Source organism: Eptatretus burgeri, chromosome 15, assembly GCF_056783735.1.
Source record: "Eptatretus burgeri isolate ZD-2024b chromosome 15, Ebu_testis_v1, whole genome shotgun sequence".
NCBI classification, from domain to species: Eukaryota; Metazoa; Chordata; class Myxini; order Myxiniformes; family Myxinidae; genus Eptatretus; species Eptatretus burgeri.
In genome coordinates, this window is record NC_140975.1 from 40,241,934 (window position 1) to 40,266,493 (window position 24,560).

The 24,560-nt window shown below is 45.2% G+C and overlaps 2 protein-coding genes across 23 annotated transcripts in view; one reads left to right on the forward strand and one right to left on the reverse strand.

Annotated features, from left to right (window-relative positions):
- Positions 1 to 21,137, forward strand: part of LOC147012002 (uncharacterized) — a 71,976-nt gene extending 50,839 nt beyond the window's left edge. For all 5 annotated transcript variants that reach the window (XM_085856527.1, XM_085856528.1, XM_085856524.1 and 2 more), the window contains 4 exons: positions 65 to 158; positions 376 to 425; positions 17,898 to 17,960; positions 19,836 to 21,137. In XM_085856527.1, coding sequence (XP_085712653.1) covers positions 65 to 158; positions 376 to 425; positions 17,898 to 17,942 — 189 coding nt within the window. In that variant the 3' untranslated portion in view covers positions 17,943 to 17,960; positions 19,836 to 21,137. The remainder of the gene's footprint in view (positions 1 to 64; positions 159 to 375; positions 426 to 17,897; positions 17,961 to 19,835) is intronic.
- An 871-nt stretch (positions 21,138 to 22,008) lies between these two features.
- LOC147012003 (myosin phosphatase Rho-interacting protein-like) overlaps positions 22,009 to 24,560 on the reverse strand; it is a 65,102-nt gene continuing 62,550 nt past the window's right edge. For 17 of the 18 annotated variants that reach the window (XM_085856551.1, XM_085856547.1, XM_085856538.1 and 14 more), the window contains one exon: positions 22,009 to 22,405. In XM_085856551.1, the coding sequence (XP_085712677.1) occupies positions 22,349 to 22,405 (57 nt within the window). In that variant the 3' untranslated portion in view covers positions 22,009 to 22,348. The remainder of the gene's footprint in view (positions 22,406 to 24,560) is intronic. The other variant, XR_015051602.1, reaches the window with a different exon arrangement.

The following is a 24,560-nucleotide window of genomic DNA, read 5'->3' on the forward strand; positions in this document are numbered from 1 at the left end:
TTGCATTATCAGCATTGTTCGGTGCTGTGATCAGGTTTGTTTTTGTATTTGTTTGTTTTTCCAGTCCTGCACCCGCTGTGGCCAGTCAGGAGCCTCGCTGGGCTGCAACTTTAAAGGGTGCTTGCAGCGATACCACTTTGTGTGTGCCAGTGAAGCAGGTCGGAGAGATACTGCCCATCGATGAGGCAACACACAACCAGCAATTTTACCATTTGTTTTACAGCCGTTCTATTTGTGATTGCTTGTTTGGTGAAGTTGTTTGGCCGTGTTGGCAATTCGGCAACAGAGGTTTTTCATGGTTGCAAGTTCATTACTGTGTACAAGTGTTATCACTTGCATGTATCTTTATTTCTGTTGCCATTTTCTGTTGCACAGAATGCCTGCTCTGCGAAGAAAATTTCACGATGAAATGTGCCAAACACAAGGTATTCCCTTTAACTCTCGGCAAGCAATGGTGCTCATTATAAGGCCTTTCTGTATTGCACGTTTGAGAAACTTGGCATATTGAGGGTTGGTAATTGGGTTTGGAGCACAGTGTGGAAACAATTGTTCGAACAATATGGTATTGCGTGATAAAATTTAACTCTGAAAATCATGTGGCGGTATACTCTTTAACAAAGGTATGCCACTATAACACATACAGTTGAAATGAAGATTATGTCATCCATTTATTTGTGCTCCTTCATTGTACATTCTGTGATGACAATGGACATAGGAGTACAAGATGTAACAATCATATGATCGGAAGAGAATGGCAGGAGTTTATTTGCGAAAAACAAAAATGCCTGATTATTCCCATCGCATTATTATTATTATTATTATTATTATGGAGTCATAATAATAATATGGCGATAATAATATTATGGAGTCATAATTATTATTATGGAGTAAAATGGCATCGCATTATTCCCATCGCATATTCCCAATAAACCTGATTGAATCTATTGTTGCGGACCTGGGTTCGCGGGAGTACGAGCGTGGGGGGTAACCCTGGTTCTCCCCGGACTTACCGGGAATCGAGGCCGTCGCACATGAATAAGTCTGTGTCGTGGCAGGTCGCTAATCGACCGCGAACGCCAACAATTTAACCACGTGACCCAGTGTCTTCTGTCTGACTACTAGTTAACTGGAAACAGGCAGTCTCCTTATCAGGGAATCGTGTCCTCGGCAGTTGTGCTACTTTTATCTTTATTGGATCTTGATTAAGGTGGCCGAGCTTACCGCAAACACAATGCCAGACTGACGTAAGAGCCAATTAGTAAGGGAATTATAATCTCCCAGATAATCCATGCACTGATATTGCTGGACCAATAAGGGGAAAGAACAGACACAGGCAGATTGAAAGGAAAATGTGAAGGCCCAGTTACACCCTGACGTTTTAGCCAGCAATGGCAACGTATCAAAATCTATGTAAAACGCTGGCTTACGCTGAACTTTTGTTGGTTTTTTAAAATATTCGGACGTATTCATAACGAGTTGGTTGTATGCATAACATATTAGTAGCAGACACAGAACGTTTCGTTGTCTTATAGATAACTTATACCAACGAATGCTTAGCCTGTTGTTGGCGTTTACAACCTATGCCCAATGATAGTCTAACTTATGCATCGCGCGCTGCACGTATCGCCGACGATCACGTGGCGTCGCCTATTAAAAGGCTGCCGCACAATGCTTCAAATCATAACCACCGGAGAAATGGAAGTGTCAACATCGCAGTCACACCTTGGCGATCTTGCCAGCTTATGCCGACCTCTGAAAAATGCGTCTAAAACGCCGGCGTACGTCAAATACGGTATGGGTAAGTTTGGTATACATGAATAGTACGCTATCATACGTCGTAGTAAGTGGAGTACGTCTTGAACTTTTAAACGTGTTAAACATTTTACGACATACTTGCCGTATGCCTCACACGTTCCACATGCGATGGGAATAAGTTGTACGCACGATATGCGATCGTTGGCACACGTCGACAAAAGTTACTTGTAAGTTACTCATAAGTCGAAACACGTCAATGTAATGGTTAGCATCAGTGTTCCAGAATCCCTGGGTTTTGTTTTTTTTTTCTTCGGTATGACGATGATGTTGACACTTCGATTTCTAGTGCGGTTATAATATAATTAATAGGCTGCCGCTCAACGATTTAAATCATAATTGTAACGAGAAATCGAAGTGTCAACATCATCGTCATACCGAAGAAAAAAAAAAAAAAACAGGGAGTCTGGACCACTGACGCTAACCATTACATTGACGTGTTTTGACTTATGAGTACCTTACAAGTAACGTGTGTCGACGTGTGTCAACGATCGCGTAACGTGCCAACAACAAGTTACTCATAGGTTAGAAATAAGTTTCGGATACGCTAAACATTACCTCGACGTGTTTCAACTTGTGATTAACTTACAATTAACGTGTGTCGACGTGTGTCAACGATCGCATAACGTGCCTACAACTTATGGCCAGCGTAGCGGAACTTGTGAGTCATACGCTGGCATAAGTCGTAAAATTTCAAGCATGCTAAAATTTGAGGACAACCGCAAAGTACAACGATGAAAACCAGCGTACCACGACGTATGGCAGTGTTTTTCAGCGTGCTCTCAATGTTTCCAAAACTTACCCATAACGTATTCGACGTGTGCCAGCGTTTTAGACAAATTTTTCATAAATCGGCATAAGCTGGCTAAAACGTCAAGGTGTGACTGGGCCTTGAACAAGCAATTTATTTGCAACAAGCAATGTGGGGTATGAGAAAGGAGGGAAGGGAACTCAAGGGCTTTAATGGAGTCAAATGGCAACCGGGGCAGGAAAAGGGGAAATGCAATAAAAAGCAATCAAGGTGTGTATTTACAAAAAGCAAAGAAAATGCACAAGTCGCAGACTTCACCTATTCCTTACCTATCGGATAACAAGACGGTTACCCATCACACCACACACACGGGGAGGCAGGGTGGCCTCAGCCTACCGGTACGTGGAACCGTCGCCCTCCCCAGCTTGGGACCACTCTCCCTGCCGCTCTCTGGAATGGCCCCGACACTGCACTCCACAATCGAGGGTCCAGGAGCTCCGTCGGGAGCAGCCAGCCAACAGCCACTAGCACCGCAGACCTCCAAAGTGTCTGGGACCAGGGAAGAAACGAGAGCGACGACCAGGACAGAGGGAGAGGGAGAGAGTGCCATGCAATAAAATTATATGCGGATTATGCAGTGTTATCATGTGAAAAATAATCCGTGGCGATGCTCACCATAACAGTGAGGAGGTGCGACTGATGTTTAAATGACGAATGTGGTCATCATTGGTTAGATATTTATCGGTATGCCGTCCTGATGAGAGAAAACAAGCCTGAAACTTGGATAAGTAGGCGGCTCTGTTTGATATTTAACTGATGTTGACCATGTAATTTTTGTGGTTTGATAGAGCCGAGGCCTCCGGATTGGAGGTGAAGCTTTGGTGTCGGACTATGTCCAATGGAGATTGGGGGAGTGCTAGTCACACTCTGCGTGTGTGTGTGTGTGTGTGTGTGTGTGTGTGTGTGTGTGTGTGTGTGTGTGTGTGTGTGTGTGTGTGTGCGTGCGTGCGTGCGTGCGTGCGTGCGTGCGTGCGTGCGTGCGCGCGTATGTATGTATGTATGTTTATATATGTATGTTTATATATATATATATATATATATATATATATGTATATATATGTATGTATATATGTCAGTTTAATGCCCATCAAAAATAACGGGTTGGAACAGTTTACTTTTTGGTGCAGTTGCGTAGGCATGTCAAAGTAGGAAACCTGGGCCTCGTGTCAGGTGTGCTAATATCTTCTTATTTATTTGACATCCTACAGATGTAAATGAACACTCGGTTTACTCTGTGTGTATTACTGCTCATCATGGGCAGCAAATTTCACCTCCCTGTGCCTTGTATTTACTGCTATTTTAAAAAACGCTTCTGCGCACATCTATTGAGGCCCGGTTGCAAGTCACCGTCTACGTTTCCAAAAGGAGACATAATTACTCTTTAATGAAAAATGTTTTTCAACTTTTTTTATCCTGAAAAAAACTAGACCTGTCAACACAGTCGTGTTAAAAGATTGGCCTTTTAAACCCTTCTTAAGTCATCCTTTTGAAGGGGCACACACATCACACAAACAAATACACAAACACACATTGTGTTTTATATGGTAAGATTGTATGCAGAGTTGAGGCTCATGGAAGAGTTAGAAGACAGAACGGATCAGGACGCAACAAAACAAAAGGAACTGCAGAAAGAGAGGGCGGAAATGCCAATGGCAGGGCCCAGGTAGAAAATATATGAAGGCGGACAAACAACGGAGTTGGAGATGAAGCAATTACTGAGGGTGGCAATGGATTGACAATGCTGCAGCACATGACCAAGATGGATGCCTGAAGCATACAGTACTTTGCAACTGTGTTAATAGACATTGGTGTTCATAGACAGGAGGTTTTGTGCACTGTTTTATTACAAGAACGCTTCAACATTTTATTACGTAGCCAGAAGTGTTTTTGGGAAGGTGGTGGCATGTGACCTATTTATAGATCTCCTTTTCAATGGCAAGTCATTTCCAAGTGTCAGGCTTGGAGTGGTCAAACCGTGTGGACCAAGATGGCGAAAGTGCGTCTTCAACATGTAAGAAGTATTGTCCGTAACCATAGAAATAATGTAAACCAGGGGTGGTCAATATTTTTCGCTGGTGGGCCACATAATTTTGGAATTGAGTCACTGGCCACATAGCTGTTTTGTCATAAAATTACCACACCATCAAAATAATTTTTGCTCACCTGGAACGTAGTTCCAGGGAGCTTACGGAATGGCTCGTCCGTCCGTCCGTGCACAAATACTTGCAACTTCTTTTCTGAAACTACGCATATGATTTTGATGAAACTTTACCGCAATGTTCATCACCGTGTATGTACCAAAGTTTGTTCACGACATTAAAAAATTGGGGTCGAAAGGGTTGAATGGTTGCTTTGTTTTCCTGTAGAACAGTGTTCACCAATAAAGTAAATTAAAAGTCCTTCAAATGTATATGCTTCGACTGTGTTTTTAAATAACCATTTTGATCAAAAACGCAACAATCCCGTTTTTTGTTTTGAGGGCGGAAGCATATATAGTCTGGTCTGGGAGTCATGTCGGGCCGGACAGAAGTAATATAAGGGCCGGATCTGGCCTCCGGGCTGTATTTTGCCCACGCCTGCTGTAAACAGCGGAGTATTGCTCTCCACTGTGGATTGCTGCCCCAGCAACACATCTGTCTTGCCTGGATTTTGTGGAATTTTTATACATCTGTCAAAATTATTGGAATCTTCTGTGTTGAGACCAAAGCACAGGGTCTTTTGCTTTCACATCGGAGAAAGGTCGGTGGCCTTTGTTTTCTCCCGTCTGTTCTCCAATATTGCTCGCTCACGTCTCAGTGCTTCAACCCTCCCCAACGGCAGTCAACTTCCAAATAAATTTTATTTTTACAACTTTTAAAATTTTTATTTCATTTAAATTGAATGAGATACATGAACACTGTAGAACACAAATCGCCTTGTCTGCACTAATAAAAACCCCTCGTGTTCAAAAATTGGACAAAATATTATGGCATTTTGCATTATCTTAACCAATCATCTTTGCTGATTGCAGACCCCAATCATGAGGTACGGTTGTCGTTATTATTTTTTTCTCAAGACTGGATGGGGTAAGGTGTTGTATGAATTCTCTAGTAAAGAATGTGGAAAGTCCAGAGTAAGCATGCGCTTGTAGCGTACTCGTCTTCGTGAGCGAATGCGCTTTGGATCGGGATTCAGTTACGAATTTGTTTAGCTGATTGCGTGCGTGATTAGTACGGTGCGGCTTTGCTGCCGATTCATTGCTCTGATACATCGGGCCTGAATTTGGCCGCGGTGCTGGCACAAAATAGCCCAGTCTTTGCGAAAGCTATCGTTGGATCTCTATCGTCCTCATGCTAATGCGAGCAGATGGGTTCCATCTTCATGATGTGCAGTAATCGATCTCGTGGCATTAAAATGACTGGAATTAGTGTGTAACTTCTCCTTGTAGTCAGTGCTGCGTCTGTGCTGAGGTTAAAAGTTTGGATTAGCCCTATTGCTCAGCGATCAAGACTTTTATTTAAGCTGAAAGTAGTACAGTACTGTTGGTTGATTGTTGTTGTTTGGAGCTAACCCGAATCCTAACTTTAACTACTTTAATGTGGCCAAAGCACGAGCAATTTGCAACAGCCCTGTAGAAAACAGATTTATTTCACTCACTTGAACAAGCAATGGCTGGACGAACCGCATTACTAGCAATCACAGACCCCACCGTTCATCCGTGTAGAGGAAAGTTTCAGCCACAACTCTTATGTTGCAACTACCAAAGCAGCAGAAATGGGTTGTTGAAATCTCTCGAACTTCCCGATTCACCAGATTTTGCTCTGTTGGACTATTTATTGGTTCGCGAGCACCAGCAGTGACCACTATTTTCATTGTGTCTGTGTGTTTGTCTGTTTGTGACTCTCTCCAGAGCATAGCTCAGTGACGTTTGATGTGATCTTGATGAAACTTGGACACAAGATAGATATCATGGTCTAGTTGTGTCTTTTTGTATGAGGGGCGTCCCACGCCCCTTGTGGGCGGAGCTACGCCCACTTGAACTTTTTATTTATTTTACTCGATTTTTTTTTTCTCGCAATTTCATTTCCTAGAAGCTGTGCGTAATGTCCATAAGTACAACATATTAAAAATCCGATTTGATTTGGTCAATTTTGACGGAAGAGATAGCTTTTTACGGTAGGGCTTCCTCAAAAGCTTCCACGAATTCAATTGTACCTATCGTGGCATTGTTCAATAATGCCTGCGAACCATCGTCGCCTCCCAGCTAGTCCATTTAAAAGCCTAAATTGCAACTTTTCAATCTGTCATCCTCCTTCTTCCCACTCCACCCCCTCCTCTTCAGCTTATTACCTCCGCCACCAAAGGTGAAGGAGGTTATGTTTTCACCCCTCTCTGTCTGTTTGTCTGCCTGTGTGCAGGATATCTCAAAAAGTTATGGACAGATTCGGACAAAACTTGGTGGACAGATTGGGTGTGTGACAAGGAAGAATTGATTTGATGTTGGTGAAGATCCGGATCTGGATTTGGATACAATAATTATTTATTTTTAAAGCGATTCTTCACCATTGAGAGATCGGGCCAAAAACGATATAATACACGTATAGCATGATATTAAAAAAAAACGTATTGGGCCCGATATTTTCTCCTGGATCAGGCATTACGTGGCAGAGGTCAGCACTCTACCAAGTGCCCTTCTAGTCTGGAATTGGAATTCCAGAAAAGGTATCGTCATCATGGTCCGTCCATCCGTCTGTCTCCTATTTTGACTTATCCAGCTGAAATTTGGCAGCAATGTTCTGCTTCTGACTGGTAACGGGGATTGCAAAACTCGTTCTAGTCACTGGACTTTAAGTAGGTCAAAATGGTGGACTTATTAAATTCCTTCAAAAAATCTTCTTCTCCAGACACACTGGTCAGAATGCTACCAAATTTGGGTTACATTAGGCCAGGGTATGGATGTTAAGTTGTGGAGGTCATGCCGATCATGTGACCAGAAGTGTGTCAAAATGGTGGGTTTAATCTTTTTTTTCTTTTTTTTTGTATACCTTGTCGAGGCTCGTATGAGAGCTAACACACAACACACAGCAAGGGGGGGCATGAGACAAGAGGGGCGGGAGTTGGAAGGACAAAACGGTGGGGAACAGAGACATTAGGAGATCTGTGGAAGGGAGAGGGATGGGGCAGGGAACATGGGGAATGGAAGATGGACATTACAGGGACTTTCAGGAAGGAAAGCAGGGAATTTGAAGGAGGTGGGCTTGGGTGGATTATCGGGGGTAGAAAAGATTGAGGATTTGGATGGGGTGAATAGGATAGGTGGTCGTGGTGGTGGGGATAGGATAGGAAAATAGGATCGAGGATAGGTGGTGGTGAACTGCTGTTCTGAAGGCCTGGAGGGAAGATTAGGATTGAATAGAGTGAGGGAGTTTATTCCAAAGGCGGGAAAAAAGAGGAATGAAAGAGTGAAGGTGAGCAGTGATTCGTGATTTTGGTAGTTTTACCAGAAGGGGGTTGTGGTGAAATGTGGTGGGGACAAATCTCAGAGAGAGTGGGGGGGGGCGAGACCGGAGAGGAGACTGTAGAAGACAGAAAGACCACCGACCAGTGAGAGAGTGAGAGGCCCAAAGACTCAGCTTCATTGCGGGAGATGCCAATGATCCGAAATGCCTTAGTTTCCACAGCGTGAAGCCGAGAAAGGTGGGAGGCAGGAGCACCAGCCCAGAGGGGAGAGCAGTACTCCATCAGGCTGCAGACGAAAGCTTTGTAAGTGGCCAGGAGCTCAGGTGAGCCAAGGAAGGACTTTGCACGACGGAGGATTCCCAGTCGGCGACTGGCTTTGGAGGCGAGGTTTGAAATGTGGTTTTTCCAGGAAAGGTCATGGCAGATAGCGAGACCCAGAAGCTTGAAAGAAAGGACTTCTTCCAGAGGATTGTTGAGAAAGTGGATGGGGGGGTTTTCTAAACGGTCCTTTCGGAGAGACATAGTGATAGTGTGAGATTTGTCCGGATTGAAAGACATGTTCCACGTGTTGGACCAGTTTGTGATTTTATCCAGATCTGCACTGAGCGAAGAAGCTGCTGCTTGCCGGTCTGAGGGATGACAGATGGTACGGCAGAGGGTGGAGTCATGAGCAAAGAGATATAGAAGATTTTCCAGAGTCGGAGAGATCATTGATGAAAACCAGAAAAAGAACGGCACAGAACGCTACCTTGAGGAACTCCAGCCTGGATAGAAAGATATGTCCAGGGTTGTCCCTGGATTGTCCAGGGATATGGCTTGGATTTCATGTCTGGCATTGAGGACCTCCATCCATTGCTGGAAGAGCAGAAGCAGCATATCCAGGGTAGAGTGACCTGGTCTGAAACCAAATTGATGATTGGAAATCAAGCCATTGGAGAAGAGGAAGGATTAAGGATTCAATGTCTGAAGCAATGATGGATTCCATAACCTTGCTGATGATTGGGAGAAGGCTGATTGATCTGTAGTTGCAGGGATCTGTTTTTTCACCTTTTATATGCAGGGCAGTAATGTTTGCTGATTTCCAAGCAGATGGCAGATGACCTTGAGCAAATGAGAGGGTGAATAGAACAGAGAGAGGGTGAGCAAGAGCAGAAGAGCAGGTCTTTAGGACACGTGGGCTGATGGCGTCTGGACCGGTTGCAGAATCTGAGTCGAGGTTTGACAGCAAGCTCTCCACCTTGTCAGGAGAAAGGACACAGACTCCAGGGACAGTTGGGTGCGACTGGGTAACGTGGTAGAGAAAGCGATGGGTTTTGGACACAAGATTTAGCTACAAACACCGAGTTTAGGCATTCAGCCTTTTCACATGCGGTATCAGCAGTGTAAAGACTTCAAGCTACCCCCCTTTCAAGTTACCTCCCAGTAATCTGAACCCGATTTCATATTACCCCCCCACTTTGACATTACCCCCCTCCCTGATTTAGCTGAAATGATAAATTCTTATGCCCACAACTCATGATACGTTTATTGAATAGAACACGTAAAACGTACAAAATTGAAAGCTCGTCTCAAAGTCTGGAAACATAAAAAATGTAACAAAAATGTTGATGTATTAAAAGCAAACTCTTTAAAGGCTGTCATGTGGTCAATGGTTTTTCCCTAATTAGTCTTCAATTCCAATTAAATTACTATTTTTTGTAAATAAACATACATAAATAAATGTTTTGAGGGGGGTAATCTGAAATCGTAGGGGGGAGGATGAAAGCGATTTCAAGTTACAGGGTGGTAAGATGAAGGTGTGGGTAATTTGAAATCGCTACAGTGCGGCCATTTGAGGTCAGGGAGGGGATGGAGGGGTTACATACACCAGAAACAGATTTGATTAGATGCCACCAGGATTTCGAGGAGGGAGAGAGGTTTGAAAATTCAGACGAGCTTAGAAAGATGTTGTTTTCTGGCTCTCCTGAAGGTTGATACACACTTCTGCCGTGTGATGGCAAAACCTAGCAAGTCCGGCTCCAGACAATTTGAGTTATCAAGGAAAAACATTAGCGTCATGGGATTAAGATACCATATATCAATATAGCTTTATTTTGTCATATTATATCATTATTATATGAAGACCACAAGGGGAAAACCAGAGATGTCAGGATAAGTCAATTTTGAAGAAACTGAAAAAAAAAGTTTCAAGACTTTGGTGGACTGTTTAATAATTGTCATATAGATTTATTTTCCAGTAAATGGAAGAGTGATCATTGGCCGATCAAATTAAGCATGTAGCATTTGCCAAGCTTCTGTGTTATTTAATTTAAGAGCAAAGAACGAATCAATGCTGCAAACTGACATCACTGGTTATTCCCTTGTTTAATAATTGCCATGCAATTTTAACCCAGGATGTGAAGCAAATTTATGCTTGTTGGTTTTTAGCATACATTATATGACTTTGGTGATCACAGATTATTTTTTTCAACATTAAACGGTCATTGTTTTTTTGTTTGATTGGTGCTCAACGCCATACTCAAGGGTATTTCGCTTATATGATGACTGATTCTCCATTTCTTACTCCGTACTACTTAATACGATGGAAAACCGGGAGGAAACCAAGGATAAACCACCCCCGCGATAGCCGAAGTCACCTCATGTGACTCCCTCATATGCCTAAGCAGGTTGATTGGGCGGTGGGTACATCGAATGAGGATGGGTACTCAGACGCGCTAACCATTAAGCCACGGCGTGGGTCCCATAAAAGTCACAATAAAGGTTTGACCAGGCTTGAACCACGATATGTACCAACTACGGAGCCCATGATTTCACCAAATAGGCCATTGTAGTGCTCAGAGTTTATGCTGTGAAAGTTTTACAACCTTTCATTTTTTAGTTTCTCAACTCTGAATATTATGGTGGAACAGTTAACATGAATGAAAGGGAGATAACCAGGAGTAAAGTACTGACAACTCTGGGTTTCTACTTGTTCAGCTTTGACAACACTTGTTTTTTCATTGCACGGCTAAACTTTATACCATATAAATTACGTGACACCCCTGGTTATTTGTTAAAGTAATATTGTGAGAGGAAACCTTATGTTGCCAACTATTGGCAGGTTCAATAACCCTGTAATTTATAAAAAGTGACATATCTGGTTTTCCCCTGTGGTCTTCATTTGTAAGTTGTTTCAGGACAAAGTTTTATCCAAATCATGCTGTTGATATTGATGGTAAATTACTTACTAGGTTTTTCCAACACTTTGGTAGGGTAACTGTGAACTTGCTCGGTTTTGCCATAACATTATCGAAGTGAATGCTCATGCTATATTTAATTTAAGTACACTTGGAGGACAGGAAAAACCAAGTAAGTCCAGATATGGGTCTAACTCAAATTTGACCAAAACCGGACTTGCTAGGTTTTGCCATCACACGGCAGACTTGTTCCGAGCTTTATGGAAGGAACTGAGATTACCCTCAGTTGGGTTTGCTTTCCATGAGCCAAAGGCAAGTTGTTTCAGGACAACTGCCTCGCCACAAACTTCAGTGAAGAAGGGTAGGTCAACTGAACACGAGAGGGGATAAATCTGTGCATGAGGGAGAGCAAGTTTCTTTGAAAGAATTCCCAGGATGAGTTGATGTTGGAGAAAGTAGTGATAGGAGACCAGTCTATAAGTTTGATGGCTGCTTGGAGACCCTGCCAGTCGGCTTGAGTGAAATGCCAGACTCGACGGCGTTGAGATGGTTCTCTGATGACAGCCAGAGAGATGTCCACTTTGACAAGGACGTGGTCAGAAGAACCGATTGGAGCGGAGGAAGAGCAGCAGATATTGTCAGGGAAATTTGTCAAAATCAGATCCAGAAGAGATGGAGTACCATTGGTTGAGATCCGGGTCGGGAAGTTGACCGATTGAGTCAGTCCCAATGAGTCGCAGAAAGCTTTTGCTGAAGTGCCATGACAGGTGAGACAGGTACCCACACCTAGCCAACTGGCATGATGACAATTGAAGTTGCCACATATGAGGAAGATAGAGTTTGGATGAGAAGATAGTAGTTGGTCCATGTTTTTGGATAGTGAGGTGTAGATGGAGTCATCACTGTTTGGTGGATGGTACAGTACACATATAAACATGAGGTGGGAGTGGAGGGGAAGCCGTAGCCAGAGGTATTCCTGGGGGTGTGGAGGAGTGAGGGCAGTGCATGCAGAGTGAGGAATAGAGTCTTTGATGAAGAGAGCAACTCCTCCACCAGGACGAGGCTCAGGTCTGTCATACCAGAGGAGGGATTAACCAGGGAGTGATACTTGGGAGTCAGACACGTCTTGGGGGAGGAAAGTTTCTGTTTGGCAGATTATGTCTGGTTTGTCAGTGGCAACCTGTATGGAAAGATCTGAAAGGTTTGAGCAAAGGCGCCGGATATTTGAGGTCCACACTGTTAATGAAGAGGGAGGGGAGGAGGCTTTGGCTGCAGGGGGTGGGAGGGTAGGACAAGGGACAAGTGGGGGGGGGGTTAAGGAGGGTTGTTGAAAGAGTTGGGGATTGCAGAACAGCTAGGGGAGGGGGCCAGATGAGGAGGAGAAAAGGCTCTGTGGTACTGGGGGAGAGGGGGCACAAGAGAGAGGGAAGAAGGCAGTTGAGGATTTGAGGGGGTGGAGTGAAGAGATGGAGGTGAGAGGGCAGTGGAAGGAGGCAGCTTTGTGGATGAGAGGGGGGGGCAACTTTGAGAAGGATGAGTGAGGGGGGAGTTTTTGAGAGAGGTGAGAGGGAGGGAGGCTTGGAGGGAGAAGAGTGTGATGATTGCTTTGAGAGTGAAGGGTGAGAGGGGTGAGTTGGCACTGAAATTGGAAAAAAAGAATGGTTTATGGAAAGCGAACATTCATGGCAAATTGGTTTTTTTTTAAGTTTTAGGTCAGATATGCGATTAAACACATTTTTAGGTCATCTCTATCATCTCAGTAGAGATGACCTAATAATAACAGTCTCGAAGTCTGTCCGTACATCCGTCCGTCCACAATCAAACCGAGTGGAGACAAATAACCAATAGTGGAATGGATAGAAGTCGATGAGACGTGCACAACGATATAACTTTCAAGGTCGTCCAAGGTCGAGGTCAACGTCACGAGGCTGTCAAAGTTGCGAAAATCGTTGATTTCAAATTGTATCTCCTCCCTCATTTATCAAGAGAGATCAAATGTTATTGGTGATTCAGATACCACGGACTATTATCAAGAACAACACGAGCCATTTTTTTGAAATTTGCTCTCGTTCCGATTTTATAGCCCTTCAAACTTCGCTCTGATTCCCCGTATGGGCCGTTCATAAAGTACATACAAAAATAAAAGTATTAAATTAAGAACCGGGACTCTCCGAGACAAATATTACATTTGAAGCTTTTGTCAGATTTAACTAAAACAATGGAACACAAGTTTATATGCACACTTACTTTCATTTATGACATTAACATTGTCTTGAATGTCAATTTGTGCTTTTATTTTCATAAATGACGTGCTGTGATATTAAAATAAAAAGGTAAATTACACCGCTAGGGACTGCATTGTCATGGCTTACAAACATCGGTTCATAAGGAACTGCTGGCTTTGCAAGCGATTAGCGATGTATGAGGGGGGTGGGTGGTTGGGTGGTCACTCGCCTGCATACAGAGGGGGGTGGGTGGTTTTGAAACCTGGAAGTAGAGCGTACGTACTTTATGAACTGCCCCTATTCCAGTCTGGCACAGAGTTACTTTCGACCTCTGGCAGAGATGACCGGCACTCCAGCTCGGGGGTATTTTTTGAGGGATGCAATAAAGGCGAATTCAGAGAATGGAGAGAAGAAACGCTGTAACAGTTGGATTTTTTAGGCAAGGTATGAAGGAAAGGTCGAATTGAGAGCAGTTTGTTTAAATAGCAGAAGAGTAGTGCATTATGATACAGTAAAGAGTACCACATGTGTGAAAGAGGAAGATGAAGCATTATGAGAGATCGTTTTTTTTTTTTAATTATTATTATTATTATTATTATTGGGCCTCAGTGGGCCTATTTTTTTTTTTTTTTACTTCTGTTGAAACACAAAACAGGTGTTAACCCTCACAAACAGTTATTTCTGATTGAAAGCGTGATGCATCAATCGATAGGTCATCGGGATAGCTCGATATCTTTTACCTTTCCACGATTTTGTCTCATCAAAAGTCCCGCATTTTCTCTTCCTTCAATTCTCATGATTGGAATTCTTACCGCTTTCTGCGCAAGAAGTGTTTTCATTTTGCCCATTGTAGTGTGAGCTTACAGTCAATTTGTTTAATTTTAATGACATCTCTGTACTGTATTAGGCCAGGGCCCAGATACTTGTACTTGGCAAAGGTTAATTTTCTGATATGTCAACAGTTGTGGTGTGTAGTTTCTCGCCAAGCCTTTGCTTGATTGCCAAAAGTTGACACATCCCAATTTGGGTGCTATGGAATTGAGCAGTTTATGAAACGGCTTTAAGGGTTGTAGTTATGTTGGACTAACCAAAGTTAATGATATTTTGGTGTGTCGCTTTTTGGTAAAGGAGCATCCATTGCTCCGATTGGTATCCACCTGTGTTCGCCTCTCTCGCTTGATGAAAGGTGTTGTGGTTACTGGATTGGTTTGCTTCCACAGCTGCAGTTATTATCTTTGAAGCATCGTGGGCAGAATGAGAAAGTCATAAGTATCCACAGCTTTGTTTGTTATCTTCGCATTTACACATTCCTCTGCATTTAAAATCTTCTTGTCCTACAATTTAATTGCTTTGCGGCCTTCTCAGCAGCAATAACAATTTGCTAATTTGTAGGTTGCCAAATTCTGTACTCTGTAAGGCCCGAGGCTCTTGTTACACACAGGATGTTCTGACATCGTTTTATTTTTATTTACTTCCTGATATCTGTGTATTATTAAAGCAACAGGCACGGAACAGTAATATCTGCCAATGGAGAAGTTATTGTGTCAGTGCAAATTGGACAATTGTCTGGCTCTGGGAATGTTTGTGACGACGTGTGCATTCCACAAGATAACAACATTTTGATTTCCACGTGTTCGAACAGGGAGCCACGTTTTCTTCATTGCGCAATATCTTTCAAAAGTTGTTGGTGTACTCGTGTCAACCTCTTGACTCTGCAGAAAAGTGTGTGTGTGTGTGTGTGTGTGTGTGTGTGTGTGTGTGTGTGTGTGTGTGTGTGTGTGTGTGTGTGTGTGTGTGTGTGTGTGTGTGTGTGTCCATTCCAAGATGATGTGCAAATTTTTATTTACCTACAATATTTTATTTTAATGGTTGACTTATTTTTTTACTTTTTTTTGTCTAATAACACACCAGAGGAGTTAAATTTTTGTTTGTTATAGTGAAAAAAAGCTTTAACAAGCCATAAGGAGCAATGTGATTAGTAGTTTATGAAGTGCTAAATGAACATGCTCCATTGGATGACAGCTGCCACACGGACACTGAAGTTGTCAACAACTCTGTTGAGAATTGGAGCTGAGCTGCGTCTGATTTCCCATTTGATGTTATTTTTCAACCTCTGCAGTGTGTGTCGGTTGTTTCCGTACGCCGTTGTACTTCGCTATTCACGGTTTATTTCACGAACGTATCCCCCACAAATAACAGAGTCTGATGGTACTTTAGCTTTGAGGAACCTCCGTAAGAAGACAGATCTGGAAAGTATTGAGCCCATGGATCGTCTGTGATGTGTCGAGAGATGAGTCGATCACCCGGGAAATGTCGTCTCAAAAACCCCAAAGCACTATTCAACGTATGCGGTGGTGCTTCGTCTTGCAAGAAGATCATTGAATTCATAGCAATTTCTTGCTTCCGTGGTAGGGGAGGGGGAGTGAAGAAGGGGGAGCGAAGAGGTGATTGGGGATGGGGGAGCAAGGAGGTGGTTGGGGATGGGGGGAGCGAGGAGGTGGTTGGGGATGGGAGGAGCGAGGAGGTGGTTGGGGATGGGAGGAGCGAGGAGGTGGTTGGGGATGGGGGAGCGAGGAGGTGGTTGGGGATGGGGGGAGCGAGGAGGTGGTTGGGGATGGGGGGAGCGAGGAGGTGGTTGGGGATGGGGGGAGCGAGGAGGTGGTTGGGGATGGGGGAGCGAGGAGGTGGTTGGGGATGGGGGAGCGAGGAGGTGGTTGGGGATGGGAGGAGCGAGGAGGTGGTTGGGGATGGGAGGAGCGAGGAGGTGGTTGGGGATGGGAGGAGCGAGGAGGTGGTTGGGGATGGGAGGAGCGAGGAGGTGGTTGGGGATGGGGGAGCGAGGAGGTGGTTGGGGATGGGGGAGCGAGGAGGTGGTTGGGGATGGGGGAGCGAGGAGGTGGTTGGGGATGGGGGAGAGAGGAGGTGGTTGGGGATGGGGGAGCGAGGAGGTGGTTGGGGATGGGGGAGAGAGGAGGTGGTTGGGGATGGGGGAGCGAGGTGGACGGGGATGGGTGGTCAGCAAGGAGGTGGTAGGAGATGGGGAGAGAGGAGGTGGAGGGAATGGGGGAAGAGGGGAGGTGGTAGGGGAGTGAGGTGGTAGAGGAGGGGGGAGCGAGGAGGTGGTGGTGGAAGGGAAGACAGTGTGAGGTGAGAGTAACCGAAGGGTGTGTTGAGTTATCACGTTTCTTACTGCTCGCTGGTTCATAACTGAACACCCCCTTGGCCTACCCCACACAGTATTCAAGTATAATACTTAAATTTTAATACAATAATGATTTTAAAGATCGTTTTTAAAATCCGCAAGTTTAGCGCCACTGAAAGTCTTGTACACGCCCTTTTGTACACTATAATAAGATGTTGAGTCGCAGTTTAGGACGTGGAGGCTTTATTGATCTTCATTGAATACAGCGTAAATCAGCTTCATACATAGCCATATCGGCGACCTCTTCACCACGACACTGTACCCTCTTAAATACTATATATCGATACATAGCATGGTTCTTGGAAGTATTATGAAGGTGATTTGTGTTATACAGTGTTCAAGGAAAAATTCAATTTCAATAAAGGTTTAAAGGTGTATAAATAAAATCTGGGTTTTACTGCCATTCTCCCCAGTGTCTTTTAAATCACCCGATTGAACACGTGACATTAGTTATTCCTACCTGTTGTGTGTGTCCATTGTGACATCCTTAAAAGCAATGTTGCCTCTTTGGAATGATTTCCAATTTTGTTTCACTACCAGACAGGCAGAGTAAAAATATTATCTCACTTCCCTCTGCGCACATGTGATGTGATCGGGTCGAATTTGGCGCCAAAATCGGGTAAAACGGCAAACCTGTCTTTCTGTTCACGTTCTGATTCGTATTCAAAATGTAACATTCAGTTTAAATATCCGTTGCTCCTGGATCATAAACCGATAAGACCGACAAGACAACCGGGCATGAACCAATTGCTTAACCCCGCTTTTCGCTTTGCGTTCATCAGGCAATAACTGCCTAGGTGTATGTCCTAATTGGTTGCAATGGTAAAATTGGACACTGATCTCAATGTTGCGATTTATTTATTTAGAAATATTAAAAATAAAAACATTTGCTGAAGTTTATTTTTGGTTTGTTCTGCATTTTCCATTTTGTAACACTATTTGGGGCTGGATGGATGGTCTCGACCTAGAGGTATGCAAACACACCTCTAAGCCATCTTATCTAGCCTGGGTTTGAATCCCAATCCAAATTATAAACTGTCATCCCGGTGTTTCACAGGCAGGGTGGCCTGCGTGCGTGCCTGAGTTTTGCCCTTCAATGGGGGAAAATGGTTTGTGGCTTTAGGAAATAAAAGGATTTTTTTATGTGTGTGGCACTTTGCTGTCTGTGAAAGTAATGAACCAATGAGGTTTGTAGTTTGGATTTCTTGCTTTGACATGTACCCCTTTTTCAGGGTAAAATGCTTTTGGCTGCGGCAGACAGTCTGGAGAAGAGATAACTATCTTTTTTTAAAGAGGTAAGACCCCAGCTCGTATATCAGCCATCACAATGTTGAACTAACAGCACAATGTCCAATTTTATTGTTTTCTTTTGTACACAAGGCTCATGGGAAAGCAGAGGATAGAGGCTGAGAGGCTGAAAATGTAGCAGAGGGGAACTGGCTTTCAAGAAATGACCAAGGAATAAAAAGACTGGCAACATTAATGGAGACTTATGCAGGCGTGACATGGGAACAGGTGGGATAAGTCGACAAAGGACTTGGGAACAGACAGTTAAAGCTGACAAGTCGGATAAATGAGGAAAGGTCTGCAGTGGAAGAGGAGCAGGCTCTGCACCTCGACCTCCTAATGTCACTCCAGTTATCCTCGTGGCTTTGGATTTTCACTGCTTCCATGGGTGTAAGGTGAGATCCAGTAGCAGCAGCCCACAGAGGAGCACCATACTCCATGGCACTGCGAGTAAAGGCCTTGTTTACCGTTTGGAATTGAAAGGGGCCAAGGAATGACACTGCTCTGCAGACAATTCTGGGATCCCTTCCTACCCAGGAGGGCGGCTTAGATACTGTATGTGATTGGTCCGGGAATGTTCATGACAGATTATTATTAGTCCAAGGAGTTCCATGGACTACACTGTGGCCAGGGATTGATTGCAGAAGTAAATTGAAGATTTAGTTGTCATGGTCTTGAGTTAAAGACAGAATGAGTGTGGTACTTGGAATGATTCATTATATTTTCCAGGTAATTCACCAGTTCCTTACATTTTCTTTGGATTTGCAGATGAGGATGTGCCCTTGCAGCCTTGTTGTGAACGACTTTCCAGCACAGAGTGGAGTCATCTGTCAATTTATATAGCAATGTTTCCAAAGAGGCTTAGAAGGCATCAGTGGAAACCAGGAATGGGTTTGGTTGTAGTACACTATCTCCTAGGCTAGGAGATGGGACACCATTGAGGATGGAAACCATATTGATGATGTCGTCTTGGAGTTTGAAAATATGTAGGCCTTGCTGATTACGGAAAGAAGGGTTTTCCATCGAAAGATAAGAGCGTCTATTTAGGCATCCTTCTTATGTATCGGAATGATAAAAGCCACCATCGATTTCTAATGGGAGACAACTGTCTAAGGGGAATCTGCGAAAGGGTAACAGTTTAGACGTACAGTGTTTGAGAATCGAGTGCGCTGGTGCCATCAAGACCAGTTGCTGAAGATGTCAAGATTGTCCAGATGTTTCTCCACCATTGGAGATGATAATCTTGTTTGCTCCAAGAAGTTGCTTCTCGGAGAAGAGTTGGGATGGGAGGGAGGAATTGGGAGGCCAGTCCTTTTACAGACACAAATTCAAGCTTTTTGACTTGAGTTGTGCCCGTCAATCGGTTTGTAGGGTGGAGGTATCTCAAGGTAACTTGATATGGGGTTCTTGCCCTTGTTTTCATACAGATTGCAGGTTTTGAGTCATGTGCAGGTTTTCATTGTTCAGACTGGCTTTCCAGGAAGATAAGACTAACTGCTTTTTGAACTGTATTTGTTTGGAGATCAGGACTGTAATCGTTTCTCCTAAATCTAGACTACAGCTCGACAAGCAATTATGATGATTCTATCTCAACTACCCTCTCACCCACCGGTAACTACCCTGCTCAGACCACTCCCTCCCTCCCAGTAACTATCCTGCCACCGCCATCCCATCTTCCGGTGTCCAGAAAGGACCTCGCCTGCTTTCATCATTCATCCTTGGCATCTTTTTTGTGCTCATTTCATTCATTTGCAAAATTAATGACAAATAACTCCTCACCCCACATGGAGCTTTTCTGTTTTGGGGTCCTGAGCTATCGACATATTTAAAAGACTTAAAAAGGCAGTTGTGAGTGTTCTCCCAATTTTGTCGTGTGTGCACAGGCACGTTTTGGTGGAGACATCCCAGGCAGTTCCTTCGGCCACACATTCTGAAGCCAACACACTTTTCGGGTCATCGTCGCCAGATCTGCCCACGCTGCAGCGTCATTCCCTTGGGTCGGGCTAGACCTCTCCTTTTGATCGAAGCGAAGACAGAGCCGGAAGCATTTACTCGAGGGGTAACACCTGTTGCGTTGATATTTAACCCGGGAGGTTTTGAAGTGCTTTTAATTCCAGGTGTGCAGATGTGTTGCTTTTTAGCTTGCAGTGTCAACAAACGGATGTAATGTACCCTGTAGCCGCTTATTATCCCCGTTTTAAATATAACGAAACGGAAACGAGAATCTGATTCCACACGGAATGCCGACCGTCTTCTGCCCTGTTGCCAAGTGAAGTTGTGAGATTTTAACCACATGAGCTTTGTAGATTTGTTCTGAACGTGTATATTTTATTTCCCCTTATCCATCTTCGATGTAGATGAGAGAATCTCCCCCCTCCCCCCAACCTGACACACACACACACACACACCATGACAGGTAGACAAGGTCAAACGGGTCCCTGGTTACCTGGTGTGTTCCCATTTTAAAAGAAAAACGTCCATTATGGCAGAACTTTCAAACTCTAAAACATGACACGTTTTAAAAGTAAATAAAAATTTTAGACTCTGAAAAGGCAAAATGCATTTTGGCCGATTGATTAGCATTTAGGAGAATGTGAAATGAAATTGAACGTTTGAAAGGCAGCCTGTCCATTTGGGACACTGTGGCTTGATGCACTGCTGCTTTGCGAAATGTGTCCGGTCATGGGATAAGCTGTGCTGCAAATGCTGTCGGGACTGTGAGCGGCTACGCGATGACGTGCAGGCCGCGAGGTCGAGCCAGGCTGACCTGTGCCGCTCGCCGCCCTTCTCGCACGAATGTAAGCTCGTTGCCACGGCCGCGATGTGGGCGGTGTGCTCGGAGACTTTTTAATTTGTTATCTTTTATGCTGTACAATTAGCATTTTTTTTTTCTTTTTGTTGTTTTTCATCTTTCACAGATGCCGACCAGCTTCTGTGGCCCTTTCTTATTGGCTTGTGTCCATCTGTTCTTGTGCTGTAAACATGTTTTATGTAAGATGGGCTTGCTCCACATTGAATGTTACGTGCTGTATTGTTATGTATAAATACACAAATGTTATTAATGCCGTTTTCCCTTTTTATTTCTATTCTTCCCCCCGCTCCCCTGAGCCTCGATGACTTGCTCGTGACCAGCTGTTGTTTCCACTGCTTTGTTCGTTTGTTTTGCAATACAAGTCTTAAACTAATTTAGGATTAATTGGGTGATGGTTTTCCTCTCTCCCACCCCTTCACTGCATCACAAGAAGTCATCGCGGTTCTGGTTCTCCGTTCACTCGATCGACAAGGTTCCCCGCATCGTCTGTAAACGTCCCTAGGGTCTTGCCGCTCCTGGCACAAGTCAAGCTCCCCATCAGGATAAACTTTCGTGGCTCCGTGCAACATGCATGTTGTCCTCGTATGAAACAAAATGGATCAAAAAAATGACATGAAAATGGATTTAAATTAAAAATAAAAAAATTAAATTCTCAAACTAACAGCTTGGTAAAAGATTGACCATCTTTGATTGATGTATAAAGTTTCCAAATGAAACATGCATATGAGTGGAGAAGTTAAAAGTTCACCCCAAGTTGACATTTTGAGCCAATGGAACTGCAATCCAAGATTTCAGTTTTGTTTCGCAGAAAATTAATGCAATGTGTGTCCAGATAGCTTTGCCGGTAAATACAATTCCTCTTCTTATTGTATCGCACTATTCCAAACTGGAACAGTACTCGGTAGAGTGAATACCTTCATCAGGCTGAACAGTTTACGTTTTGTATCCCACTGACAGGTCAGATCTGCATCCGGACCTGAACCAAAATATAATCTGTTCGGTGGATGAGTTGGGGAGGTGACAAGACCAAGTTTGTTGGAACCCATCCAAAACTTTTTGAAATGTGCTGTATATCATTTTTGGCCAAATCTCTCAATGGTGAAAAATCAGACAAACAAATCGGTGATAATACAACCTCCGTCCATCTTCGGTGGCGGAGTAATAACTTGATTGAAAGTAAGGACCGTTTCCAAAGCCATGAGTATTAAAATAAAAAAAACCAAGAGTTGGATTTCCCACCATGATAAAAACCAAGTCACTTGTTTATTTGTGTGTGTGTGCGTGCATGCGTGCACATATATACCTCTGATAAAATCAAAACTTTTTTGTTACAATGTCTTTGTGGAAAAAAAGTTCGCAAAAATATTGACCTTTTGCAATCAAACGATTCTCAAAGCATGGTTGGATTGGGAAAGGAATCTTCATAATCTGTTCGAAGGAAGTTTTCCTGAGAACTTTTCCATCAGACGTTTTGTGTTTTTGACGAGCTTGAGGTGTGGAAGAGCAATATGAAGACTGGGTTGTCATATGAGGAATTGCTGCAGCTTGTGTTGGGAAAAAACGACTCCATTGTGGTCAAATGCTTCATTCCTCCTTTTCCTGGTAATACAACTCTCGCAGATTGTTCCTCTCGCCAAGGCTCTGCCAGGAAGGTCGGGAAATGGATATTAATTTTATCTCATTTGGTATTTGCACCTTATCGGGCAAGACATGCACAATGCAGCACAGCGATCCGAACCCCAACCTTGAGCTTGAGGTTCAAGATATCCACTTATGTAAATGGCCGAACTAATTTATTGTTTCTCTTGTCATGGCTGAGCTAATAGATTGGAGCTCTCCCTCTGTCTCTCCCTCTCCCCTCTCTCCCTCCTCTCCCACCCTCTCTCTCTCTCTCTCTCCCTCTCCCACCCTCTCCCTCTACCGATCCCACTCTCTCTATCTCTCACCCACTCTCTCTCTCCCGCCCTCTCTCCCTCCTTCTCTCCCCCTCTGTCCCACTCTCACCTCTCTCTCCCTCTCTCTCCCCCACCTTTTCTTCCCTTCCCTCCCTCTCTCACCCTCTGCTCCTCTCCTCTCTCCTTCCCTCTCACCCTCTCTCCCTCCCACCCTCCCTCTCTCCCTCTCTCTCTTCCTCCCACCCTCCCTCTCTCTCTTCCTCCCACCCTCTCTCTCTTCCTCCCTCCCTCTCACCCTCCCTCCCTCCCTCTCACCCTCTCCCTCCCACTCTCTCTCGCCCTCTCCCTCCCTCTCACTCTCTCATCCTCTTTCTCTCCCTCTCTCTCTCACCCTCCCATTCTCTCCCTCTCACCCCTCTCTCTCGCCCTCCCACTCTCTCTCCCTCCCTCTCTCCCTCTCACCCCCTCTATCTCACTCTCTCTCACCCTCTCTCCCTCCCACCCTCTCTCTCCCCCTCTCTCTCTCTCTCTCTCTCCCCCCCTTTTCTCTCTCCCTCCCACCCTCTCTCCCCCCACTCCCCACCTCTCCCTCCCCTCCCTCACCCTCTCCTTTGTCCTCACCCTCTCTCACCCTCTCTCCCTCTCTCTCCCTCCCTCCACCTCTCTCTCCCTCTCTCCCTCCCTCCTCTCCTCCTCTCTCTTCCTCTCCCCCTCTCTCTTCCTCTCCCCTCTCTCTCTCTCCTTCTCCCCCACTCCCACTCTCTCTCCTCTCACCCTCCCTCTTCCTCTCTCCCTCCCCTCTCTCTCTCCCTCCTATCCTCCCCCTCTCTCCCTCTCATACTCTCCCCCTCTCTCTGCCTCCCTCTCACCCTCTTCTCCTCCTTCTCTCCCTCTCCCCTTCTCTCTCACCCCTCTCTCGCTCTCCCTCTCTCTCTCCCTCTCACCCTCCCTCTCACCCTCTACCCCTCCTTCTCTCCCTCTCACACTCTCATTCTCTCTCCCTCCTATCCTCTCTCTCTCCTTCCCCCTCTCCCACCCTCTCTCCCTCCCTCCCACTCTCTCCCCCCACTCTCTCCCCCCTCGTCCTCTCTCTCACCCTCCCTCCCCCTCTCCCCCACTCTCTCCCCCCTCGTCCTCTCTCTCCCCCTCCCTCCCCTCTCCTCCCCATCTCACCCTCTCTCCCCCCATCTCACCCTCTCTCTCCCTCCCCTCTCTCTCCCCCTCTCTCTCTCCCCTCTCTCCCTCACCCTCTCTCTCTCTCCCTCTCACCCCTCTCTCTCTCCTCTCTCTCTCCCTCTCACCCCTCTCTCTCCTCTCTCTCTCCCTCTCACCCCTCTATCTCACCCTCTCTCTCTCTCTATCTCACCCTCTCTCTCTCTCACTCTCCCTCTCCCTCTCACCCTCTCTCTCTCCCTCCCTGCCTTCCTCCTTCTCTCCCTCCCACCCTCCCTCCCTCCCACCCTCTCTCCCTCCCACCCTCTCTCCCTCCCACCCTCTCTCCCTCCCACCCTCTCTCCCTCCCACCCTCTCTCCCTCCCACCCTCTCTCCCTCCCACCCCTCTCTCTCCCTCTCTCCCTCCCACCCTCTCTCCCTCCCACCCCCTCTCTCTCCCTCTCACCCTCGTCCTCTCTCTCTCTCCCTCTCACCTTCTCTCTCCCCTCTCTCTCTCCCTCTCGCCCTCTCTCCCACTCTCTCTCGCCCTCTCCCTCCCTCTCACTCTCTCATCCTCTTTCTCTCCCTCCCCCTCTCTCACTCTCTCTCCCTCTCTCACCCTCACCTCTCTCTCTCCCCTTCTCTCTCTCTCTCTCTCTCTCTCTCTCTCTCTCTCCCTCTCTCTCCCCCCCACACACACACACACACACCCTGATAGCACCACTTTTGTAGACCGTATTTATGGTGT